Here is a 12,432-nt window from a genome sequence, read left to right on the forward strand (position 1 = left end):
GTCGTAATTTTGGCAAAATTATTTCTGATAATCAATTAATTTGGAAATATAGAATTTTTGTATAATTTTATGTTCTTCAGGAAAACTTATGTTAGGTTTCATTAAGTTACGTAGATTACTTGATGACGTACAATGTTCATGTTTAACAGTGAACTTAAAATCTTATATGTAGTTTAAATGTTTGGAAAAATTACACGCATCAAGAAATTGTTGTGTTGTACTTAAACGTACAGAAAATTATACCGTTTAGAACAATTTGTAATGTTTTTTTTAAGTTATCTCCGAAAATCTTAATTAATTTTCTTTGCATTAGGCTTATACTTTATAAAGAAGGGAAAGCACGAACAAATATCATATTTTATTACTATACACGACAGATCCATGAAAACTGTATCGATTCATATTGTATAAAGGACGAATGAAAAACACACCAATAGAAGAGCGTGACGATTCATCGGCTTCATTCACTACAGGCTAATAAAGATAAAAAATAAAATATTATATGTTTACGATGTATTTAGACGATTGACATTTGTTCATGGCTTATATAAAACATGCTATCGCGTACAGATACACTAACACACTTATACAACGAAACGACTATAACCAAGCAAATAAGTAATTATAAAAGCTTTTGTTATGAGGACTTATAACTACAAAAGTAATCTGATAATGCATATTTATATTGTATAGTAAAAGCGTAAGTAGCTTTTACGACGTAGAATAAATTATGTCAATATAGATTCGATTCTGGATCTAGAAATTTAGCTTTTATGGCGCTTATATTGTTTTTAATCACTAAATATCAGATGACGTTTTCACGTATATTAAAATAATTTACTCTGTATAGAGTTCTATTGTGGGAAATGCATACTTATCACAAAACTTTATACTGATGAAACTTCAACTATGTGGTTAAAAACTATGACATTAGCGAGGAGCAAGAAACGTTAATAAGACATTGCTGTTTTATAATACAAATTACTTGCTTTTGGCACGGTGGAAGAAATGTAGTATGAACACAAGCATTAGCATAAAAATTAATTATGTTTAAGGATAAGTGCGAAAGGATAGGTGTTATAAAACATAGTATCCTATCGTAAAATTCTTTATTGAGCAAACATTTTACGGAAATTAACTGGCGGTATGTGTATATCTCTTTTCTTTACCAACATTGCTTGCCATTTTTAGCATTTTAGTGTTGTATAAAGCGCTGTAAACGTGTTGTTTAAACACAATTTCAGAGCTATTGATTTTTCATTTAAAATTTAAAAAAAATTAGGAGTGTTTTCAATGTTTTTGTAGATGTACAAGTATAAAACATGTTGATTAGTTTAGGAAGAGTGAACACGTCACTCTTTCTTTTTCTTTTTACGGGTTTTTAGCCACATAGGGCTCAACAGTACGCTTGAAGGCTTATAACTTTAAAAATCAGGATTTTATACCCACGGTAAACAGCGCAGACTATCATTGTTCAGATAGCAATTTATGTTTTTAATAATAATTAAATTTATCAGTACAAACTCTAAAAAATATTCAAACATTTTTTGTAAAATTGTCTGTCGTTTCGTTCAGTTTATAACTTAAAGACGAAAGGAAAATAGTTTTATAACATATAAACAGTTATACTTAAATAAAAGAAGTTAAAAAGTTTTCCTCTCCTCTGTATAGGATCGATCCATTTTTTTTTCTTCTATACCTACCCCTAGAACTATTACATTTAAGTAAGACGAAAAATTGTAAATCATATTTGTTATTACAAGCCCAGCGGTAGAGACTTTGATCACCTGTTCATTGTCTACGTAATATTTAAAGTGCAGTAACATAATTCTTTTTGAGCTTGTTTTTCATCTGAAGTAATATTAAAGAGTGATCTTAACTAATATATTTTACAGTACTAAATGTTAGCAAAATAAACTCGTAAAAGATACACCTGAGCCGCATTTTTAAACAATTCAGATGAGACAGTAATTTTCACTATTGATGTTCACAATATGATTTTACTGTAATTAAGTACTTTATAAAATTTTATGTAATTTTTGTATATAATATAACAATTAAGTAAATATTAAAGTCTAAACATTTTGAAGAATGTATTTATTCAGTTATAAAAGAAATAATGTCGTTATTTATTGTGTATTTATTTATCAGGCCTTCTTACCAGATAATGGGAAATAAGTTTTAAACATGTTTGCAACATTTTTTATTTCTATGGATATATAAAGAGAAGTAACTGAAACAAAAAACATGAAAATAAATTATAATAAATGCTATACAAATTGTCATCGTAATGCTTACAAACTTATAACACTGAAGTGAGAGATTCGATTTACAATGGTGGACAGAACATACGATAGTTTATTGCCTAGCTTTACGCTAGAACATATAAATAAATATCCTTGAAATTAATCTACTATGTTATTTTGATAACATTCCGATTTCTTTCAAACATTTGGCACGTGCCCTTTTCAAACACTTAAAGGTTTTGAACCGTTTTGTATTTATGAGATTCTTTCATGAATATGCAATAATTCAAGTACAGGGTGTTCGGAAAGTCACTGTGCAGTTTTGTAAGAATATTTTATTCAGTCTATTTCAAGCCAGCAACTGATAGCGGTGTTTAGAAACAAAATAAGAAGGATCCAGGCCTGTATTGATGCCAACGGGAGTCACTTTTAACATTGTTTATAATTGTCATTCATATTTACCTCCTGTATTCTGTATTGAAACATGTCTGTTAATAAATATATAAGTGCACAGTGACTTTCCGAACATCTTGTATATTTTGTATAATAATATAAGTTTATATTATTATTACTTGAACGTAAATTCTTAACACGGCTTATTTATCAAATAGAATTATGCAACAAAATTAAGTAGGTAAAAATCATTTGTACATTCTTACTAAATTAATCTATTTTGCAAAAATTAGGTCTAGGACCAACTTCAAACAAAGACCAAGGTGGAGAATCAGTCAGAATGAGAAAATTATTTTAAATTTATTTTACTCAGTTTATTTCAGTATATATCTACATATAAGCCATTGTTTTACATCATTGTCATCGCAAGGTAAGTTAATTTGTAATGGTAATATTGAAATTACAATTTAACTATACCAGTACACACACAAACATTGTTGCAGGGTGTCAGAAAGTAATAGCATACTAATAAATTTTCCATTACAAATGAGGTAAAAGTAGGGATGTTCTTAGATCATAAGTAATCTTCCTTAGTAACCGTGCCATTTTAGCCGATAAAAGTACTCACAGTTCACATCCAACCTGATGGTTACTGATTTGGGCATGGTTAGATTCGTGTTTTGAGCTTGACAAGTTAAAGTACCCTTTGATAGGTATCGCTCCACAACCTTTATCTCTAGAATGTTCACCACTACGTTCTTCTCCGGAATAAAATAGCTATTGTCCATTAAATCTGATTCTTTCCACCAAGTCACAGAAGGAGGAGGAATTCTTAAAAAAAGACAGTTCAGTTTTATTATTTGGAAAATAAACCTAAAAATTCTTATTGATCCATAAAGGGGAATCATCTCACATAAATGTTCCTGTTTTCTTCTGTTTATTTAAATATGATCCTCCCTCAAAATTGGGCCTGGCATGGCCTAGCGCGTTAAGGCGTGTGCTTCGTAATCTGAGGGTCGCGGGTTCGCGCCCGAGTCGCGCCAAACATGCTCGCCCTCCCAGCCGTGGGGGCGTTATAATGTGACGGTCGTTTTCGTTGGTAAAAGAGTAGCCCAATAGTTGGCGGTGGGTGGTGATGACTAGCTGCCTTCCCTCTAGTCTTACACTGCTAAATTAGGGACGGCTAACACAGATAGCCCTCGAGTAGCTTTGTGCGAAATTCCAAAACAAACAAACAAACCCTCAAAATTTCTCTTCAAATTGTAGCAGTGTTACTAGATAACGAAAAATGTCCATTATGTATTAAAGTACGCCGTAGCATGTAATCATTACTCTTAAAAACTATATTACTTTTTGTGTGACATTTAAGTATGATGATGAAAATTATGGTAACTGTATGTTACGCGCTATTTATTATGCATGTGAAAGGTTCACGTAATATTATAGCAAGATTATCAAAAGATTGTATGTTTACAATTTACAAAAGCGTTCGTATGAATGTTCGAGATAAATTCAAATTAATAATTTTCAATATTTTTACCTCCAATAGCCTCACATGCCAGTTTCAATGAACTTCCTTCATTAAATGGTCCGAAAACTACATCTTGAAATCTTCCATCTCCTGTTTTAATATAGATATCTTGCGGTGGTACTGCAAAATAAGAACAAAAATGGCACTACTTTCATTATATAATTCAGTCTTTTAATTTGAAGTATGAATTTTAATATTTCAGTATAAGAGGTTGGTGTTATTAATCTCGCAATTTATCCATTCAAAACAGTTATATACAGGACTTATATGGTAAATATAATTATAAGTATTATATTTTGTAATAAACCATCCGCACACTATAATATCTATTTTCATTTAAAATGTCCTTAACAAATCACAGCAGAATGCGTACTTATTGGTTCAGCGTTGATAATATCTTATATCCTAAGTATTTTCAAATTTTAAAATGCTTTTATTTTCTAACACTTTCGACTCTGAAATACTAGAACCTATTAGAACATTGTTAATGCCCCCCAGTGGCTCAGCGGTATGTCTGCGAACTTAAAACGCTCAAATTGGGTTTGAATACCCGTGGTGGACAGAACACAGATAGCCCATTGTGTAGCTTTGTGTTTAATTCAAAACAACAACTACTACATTTTTAAATAAATCACCTGCCTTTAAAATTACTTAAGAACTTAATGAAATTAAGATATTCAATCGCAGAAGAGACAATATTTTCTATAAGATTGATGATTTAAGAAATTTAATTATAATATAAGTCGGTTTTGTTTTAACTTAAGTATATATTATTTTTGGGCAAGTTTATTATTTGTTATCACTTGATATTATTATTAAACCTTCCCAGTAAATATAGTCAAACTACATAGCATGAACGTTTAATCTGTTTGTATCCTACCTAAACAACAGGTACACATTTATACAGCTTAAACAAGTAGTTTTTTTTTCATTTCCTTAGAAAAGTTGTTTTATTTATTCCGGACGTTTAGAACCATAAGCATTAAAGACTATAAAGATGTTCTACATTTTTAACAACATTTTATATTTCAAAATGTGTGGAAGTTGAACTACACTGGATCGTATTCGATAAAAAGGTATGCAGTATGCCAATCTCGTTCAACCCTACGTAACAAAAATGACATATCTTAAGTTTGATTCTTTTGCAGAAAAACTCAGAGAAAACAGATAGAAATGTTAGTAAAAATTAACTACTTGTCAATTCTCGTTCAGCTTATGTCACAATAATAAAACAAAATTCGACTAAGCCAGAAGAATGGTGCATTTTTTGTGTTCTTGATCGCAAGCAAACGTGTAGATAAAAGCTATAAACACAGCATCAGCCTTCGAAACACGTAAACAAAGATATCGTATTCATTCAAGAGGAAATGTGCACATACTCTATTCCAAGTTGAATTAAGAGGTGGAACGATTATGTTTGATTGAAAACATATCTAGATTTCAATTTTACTCTTACGCTTTCCTGGATATAATAGAAATATCAAGTAAATCGCATTACATTTTACTAGAGATTGACAATGTAATTTTGTTTTTAATATAAAACCACAACACAACACGGATTACTCAAACGTAAAAACCTATTTATAGCATTGTACAATCTCGGAAGTGTTTACTCACCAATGATATTGACTTTTAGTTTTCTGTTTTGAGTTCGACCTCGCCGAAAGTCCACTCGACATCGGTATTCGCCACCATCATCGTCTTTCACGGGCTCTATGACGAGAAAAGACGTTTTCAAGGATATGTTGAACTTTGCTCTAGAACCAAGAACGTCACTGGCGAAGTGCTTTCCTTCTTGAACTGGCTCATTTCTTGCGTCTACGCTATAAATTGGGTTCCCAGAGTTTCCTCTATACCATAAAACAAGCGCTACACTATCATCCGGTGAAGGAGGAGTAATGTTACAAGGGAGGACCACCTTGTCCCCCACTACTGAGCTGTATTCAGCATAATCTAAAAAAAAAAAAAAAGAGGACCAAGAGTGTTACGTTTTTTATTTATTAAATTCAATGTCATCTACTTATGCTAAACTAACATAATATTATCAAAATGCTTGTTTCTCTATATATTTGCATACTACAAAAAAAGAGTCATTAAATGCATATTTTATCATAAAGGAACACGTAACTTTATTATGATAAAGTTGGTAGCGGCTTATCTTTTTCTTTTTCAAACTAGCAACGTATTTTAAATATTCTAAGGAAAATCATAACCGAATAATTGTGATAATAGGATCTAACATTGCTTATTGATTAGTATACCAAACAATAGATCAGGAAGTCCATGACTCACGTCCCTTTCTGCAAGAAAAAATTGCGCTACGCACTTTGGGGTCGTGAAAGTATTAAAATAGTAACAGTCCAAGCCCACTGTTCACTCTGAGTGGCACACAAGTTAACGATTGGTACTTTTGACTAGTTGCTTTGCCTGTGACCTTATCAGTTAGCAATTAGTGAGTGCTAGTGTAGATAACCCTCGTATAGTTTTATACGAATATCCGGAACAAACTAAACGTTCGAATGACTACGTAACTAATGTTACTCATAACTTGTTACGTAAGGGTTTTGTTAAATGACCTATTTTGATTTAAAGGACCTGTATGGCCAAGTGGTAAGAGCGCTCGACTCAGGATCGCGGGTTCGGATCCCCAACCCACCAAACATGTTCGCCCTTTTAGCAGTGGGGGCGTTATATGTGACGATTAATCCCACTACTCGTTGGTAAAAGAGTAGCCCGGAGTTTGTTTGTTTGATTTTGAATTTCGCACAAAGCTACTCAAGGGCTATCTGTGCTAGCCGTCCCTAGCGGTGGGTGGTGAAGACTAGTTGTCTTCCTTCTAGTCTTACACTGCTAAATTAGAGACGGCTAGCGCAGATAGCCCTCGAGTAGCTTTGCGCGAAATTCAAGAATAAACAATCAATTTGAAAACGAAATTATATCAATTTAAATGTCAACTTCCCAGACAAAAGTTTTTCACGTAACATGCATGGATAGAAACTATATTATACTGCTATCGAATAAAATTATCTAATTCACAATTTTGCAATTTCACTTCTAAACTGCTCGTTATTCTTGGGTGTATAGAAGCTGGAAATAAACTAATGTAATTTGTTTTTAAACTTGTAACAAATAATTGTTTTCACAAGTAATTTTGTGTAAGAAAACAAGAATATCTAGTTATTTTTATTGTACAGACAACTGGTACGAGTATTAAAAACTTTAATTGAAATAACGTACAAAAACAACGTTTAGACCTTTGTAGGTCATTTTCAAGTTAGCAAACAAATTCTTACATTATATTTCTAATTTCTGAGTTTTGAAATTATTAAAGAACTTTACATCTGATGCTATAATCTTGTTATAGATCTTTAACCGTGGTAGCTGATATAAATCTAATGTAAAAACTTGATTCATTTTTAAACGTAGATATGTACAACATTATTCCGAGCTAGATTAATGTTTATGAGTTTGTAGACGTATGTATTTTTTGGTAAAATGAAGACATTTCCGATGAATATTTTGAATGTCAAAGTTTCATATAAAGATTCCTTATTAAAACGTACAAAAAACATGTTATTTCTCAAGTTCTAAATAATGAGTGGATACAATGTTTAGAATAGAAGCTAGTTAATTATTTTTAAAACACCTTTTATTTTGTAGGTTTGAAACGTTATATAATATAAAAACGTTGTAAAATATAGAAAATCAAATATATCATTAAATTACTTAACATGATATTGCTATTTCTTTCATGAAATAGATAATGTGTTTGGAAAGCTTTTTCAGAGAAACTGATTTGATCATAATACTGAGTGTAAGATCTTTATTAGTCATATAAATAACTTTTCCAGAACATTACGCCACGTATAGAACGTGACGTTACATTTTGTGATAGCGACGTTTTGTTTTCTCTGTAAAAGTTTTGAAACAGGAGAATATATATAATGCAAACACGGAATACTGTGTTTTTTTCCAGATTTGTTACACAATGAACCAGAATTAATTTAAGTGACGAACTTTTCCTTATGTTTTAATTGAGCAAACGGAGTGAAAGTATGGCAAGGCGAACTTGTAAGCAGTAACAGTGAATATTATGTTTCAACAATGGAATTGATCTAACCTGTCAAAAGCCGTTATACGTAGAATGAGTGATGAAGTATGATCAAGCAAGCAATATATATTGTTAGGTAGACAATAGACAATCTAGGTTTCAAGGAACATTGTTTGATAGCGTTTGTGCAACGTTTAGTCTTAGAAACATATTTTAAAACATGTTCATAAAGACTGACCTTATTTAATGAAAACTATATGAATTAGATACAAAACCTTTGTTATGAATGATGACTTCTTTTTCTAATACGTAATATTTAATTATTTCACGTAAAATGTCTCAAAATTGCGTGAGCTATTATTATATAACAAGCTGAGGTATCCGTCCTTTGCCCAGGTTATGAACTTAAAAAGTGTATGGATGGATGCAATGATAAATAACACAAAACTACTGACTTTTACACAATTTATTTATATCATAACACATTACTAGAGTATTCATTATTACCTCATCAAAAGTTTTGTATTAGCTTTAAGAACTCAATATGAATATACTTGAAACACGGTGCGACGGTGAGTGTGACAATGTAATGAGAGGTAGCGGAAAATGGTGGCGGTGGGTGTATAATTTGCTATCCATTTTAAACTTCCAGCTCTTGGTGTCCTTACATAATGTTTCACGTGATTAATTAACTGATGGTCACTGGTCGCAAAAGTGTTTTACAGGCTGAAGTTTAAAGGTCACGAGGCAAAAGTAGGAAGTTGGTATAACTCAAGAAACGGTTCTTCAGATATGCCTCGAGCCCAGCATAGCCAGGTGGTTAAGGCACTCGACTCGTAATCCGAGAGTCGCAAGCATGAATATCCTTCACAATAAACATGCTTGCCCTTTCAGCCGGTTAGCGCATATAGCCCTCCTGAAGCTTTACGCGAAATTCAAAAATCATACCAAAAACAATCATATCAGCCTTATTGTAGCTATCGGAGTATATACGTCAGCTAAGTTTATGTATTATTCAATAGTGGCGGACATTTGTTTTGTTGCAGTCATCCACAGAGAGTGTTAGGTTACTATCTGAGATATATAACACGTTTGCGTTCCCTTCTCCACATTGTGTGTATGCTGTATTGTAGAAAATTTGATAGTTGTTTTTTTTATGTAAGAACGTGGAGTTATCTATGAATGTAATTAACTAACGTGAAAGATAATAAATGATCAATAATAGTATTAATGAGAGATGGAGCTGGTTGTGAACCCTCTATTAGTATTCATCTTATTCCAAACTATCATCCCGCAAAGTTTGTTTCAGATGAGCCCAGCGACCTAGGAGTAAGTTATATAACTTAATATGTATATAGATTAATATTAAACTTCCTATAGTGTTTCCAGGATTGCAAAATTATTAAGCTTTGTATCAAACTACTTTATATTCTACTCTTTTCTGTACGTATATTAAGTAAAAATTGTTCAACTAGTCATTTTCAAATTTTATCAAATCTCGTTAAGGCCAATGGTCTAGAATTATTTGACGATTTTGAAAAACATAATTGGTAGTGATTCACCCGTTTGTAGATAATGATGTTATTTTGTTTCAGAATCAATAAAATATCTTTGCTTAAGCTTTGGAGAATCTAATATGGAGTATAAAATATGCATTTTTTATGTCAATTGAATATATAAACACTATTTATGTCAAAATACATACTTTGTTATATAGAGGATTAATCGTACATTACTTTGAATGATTTATAGGTGGTAATACGTTGGCGTGTTGTTACACAATGCGAGCTCTGTCACTGCGAGCGATATATTTAACTATAAGATGTTTTTTTCAGAGCAATATCCCGGCATTCGACAGGATGATGCTGACAATTATAAAGCTGTCTATGAAAGCAGACTGTTATAAGATGTAGAGCTAAATGACACAGCATTTCGAATAAGTGAACCTTCAAAATTTGTCTGTATAAGCGGAAATTTTGCTAGGTGAGGAGTTTAGAACAGTTATGTGCTATGAAACCTTGCCCAAACTGATACAGAGAAAAGTCCTAAACTGAAAATTAAAGGTCATAATTACGAGACAAAAACAAAAAACAACTTCAACCACAAAAAAAAAAAACTGCAAAAAAACATTGTGATGAAGCAGGCTCTATTTCCTGATACTGTTACCTAGCTAATAACACATATGTGAACTTGTCAAAGTTCCACAATTTTTCAACAATACTACAAAGCCAAGGGCTGTTTTCACGAGAAAATGTTTTAAAAAATGAAATCACGGTGGCAATTACATAACAATCTATTCTTTTTCACTTTAAGCCTGTTTCAGCGTGCTTCTAGAAACCAATGTCCTCGTATAGTGAAAGGTCTTTGTAAAGTGTTTCGAGTAAAATTTCGGTGTCGAGCAATAGTGCATTTATAATTATGAACATCAGGCTGAGTACGTAGGAAGTAGTTCTAAGGGCTGTGCGCAAGCTGGCACCTAATATTTCCGCTTCATATCTATTATACATTACTTAAATCAGGCATAATATTTAAAGTATTTTAATATTTCATAAACATCTATATGTTTTTTTTTTGTTTTTTTTTAGACGTTTTACTCAGTCTCGATGAATCAACTCTGAGTTTATGTCCTCACAACACCAGCATTTAGGATTTCTATACTCTCGGGCAGTTTTAAAATAGTCCATTGTGTAGCCATCTATAAAAGCAAAAAATAAAGAAACAAAAAATTATTTTTAAATCGAGACTCATACTCGCTATATATTTTTTTTTTGGTGGAAGCAATATTATTATGTTAATATAGTTAGTTTTTCAGAAACATTGTAGAAAAACAGCCTTGTTTCAAACTTTTTAATGTATAATCTATTTCAACAAGCAAAAAAATCTGTTTCTATTTAATTAACTGGTTACACATTCTTTTTTGTTTTCGAAATCCTAGATGCAATTGTTTTGTCAATGCTTTTTGTGTTGATATAAAAATGTTTTGAGTATATATTTAAACTTTCAATTGTTTAATGTTCATTTCAGCTGTATACACACTTAATAATAATATGTTTATAAAAACACATCTGTTTTTACAAAATCGCTAGATATTTTAGAAATATTACATTAATAAAATCAGTCATGGAGGAAATTGCAAAAATTATTCAGCTAGTAAATGAAGCTGTGCCGCATAATTATTGTCGTAATTCAGAGAAAAACAAAATAAAAAACCTAACACAACCTATGGTAATAAACCAATGGTAAATATATGAGTTATACAAAAATGATGATGAAATTTTAGCTACGAAAATCCATATTTGCAGTAAAGTACTGTTGTTACTAAACTTATTTAACGTCCAAGAAGGGCACGAGCTTTAAGTAGGTGAGTATAATTCCCGAGACATGCCATAAACCTTACTACTAATTAGAAGTTGAACCACAACTAATTTATTTTTGCAGTGTTTACATCATGAATGTAGATTCCACAAATGGTAGGTAATCCAGTTAAGACAGCAGTTGGGGCATGAATATCTTTAGCTAGGGATAGTAAGTGATTATGACATCTTATTTTTGATCTTAATTATAAATTTAAAAGCATTTTAGTGCCACAAGGTAGCGTAGTCCTAACAATATCTTAAAAATAAGCTTTATAAAGCATATTTTTATTGTAATGTCTAAATCACATAGCTAATCTATCAGTCACCGTCTCAATTTTCGTTCCTGCATTCCTCTTAAAAATGGTAAAATTTTAAGTCTATTTCTCTCTATATACGCATTTTTAAACTCACGTTGTAAAACACATTAAAACGGTTTAACTCGCTCATTTAGAATATGACTCGTAATATTTTAATCATCCAGAATAACCTATGAGTGTGAACAAACAACTCAAAACATAAAATATCGTTAAAAGCATGAAAATGTAGTTGAATGTCTACAAAAGCTTTATGACATAATAATTCCTTGAAAGTATTATAAACACTTTGAAATGACGCACTTTACAATAAATGTGCTTAAAATGAAATATTTAAATGACACAAATACCGATTAACGTGAAATAAATTGTACTAAAGTTTTGTAATTTATGCAAAAACATCAGTAAGACAGAAACATTTTGAACTCTTGAATTATTTCTATGCTTAAAGTACAATTAATACTTACTTCATAGTAGGTAGCGCCCTCTCAATATATGTTTTGCATTTCAAACGAGAACAAATTTGTATAACATGTAAAAG

At 31.3% G+C, this 12,432-nt stretch overlaps 1 protein-coding gene across 1 annotated transcript in view; it reads right to left on the reverse strand.

Annotated features, from left to right (window-relative positions):
* LOC143236934 (protein turtle homolog A-like) overlaps positions 1–12,432 on the reverse strand; it is a 123,132-nt gene that overhangs the window by 40,198 nt on the left and 70,502 nt on the right. The window contains exons 4-6 of the mRNA XM_076475634.1: positions 5,788–6,123; positions 4,179–4,290; positions 3,268–3,470 (exon numbers count right to left, since the gene is read on the reverse strand). Of these exons, the coding sequence (XP_076331749.1) occupies positions 3,268–3,470; positions 4,179–4,290; positions 5,788–6,123 (651 nt within the window). The remainder of the gene's footprint in view (positions 1–3,267; positions 3,471–4,178; positions 4,291–5,787; positions 6,124–12,432) is intronic.

The sequence above is a fragment of the Tachypleus tridentatus genome, chromosome 13, assembly GCF_004210375.1.
Source record: "Tachypleus tridentatus isolate NWPU-2018 chromosome 13, ASM421037v1, whole genome shotgun sequence".
Classification (NCBI taxonomy): Eukaryota; Metazoa; Arthropoda; class Merostomata; order Xiphosura; family Limulidae; genus Tachypleus; species Tachypleus tridentatus.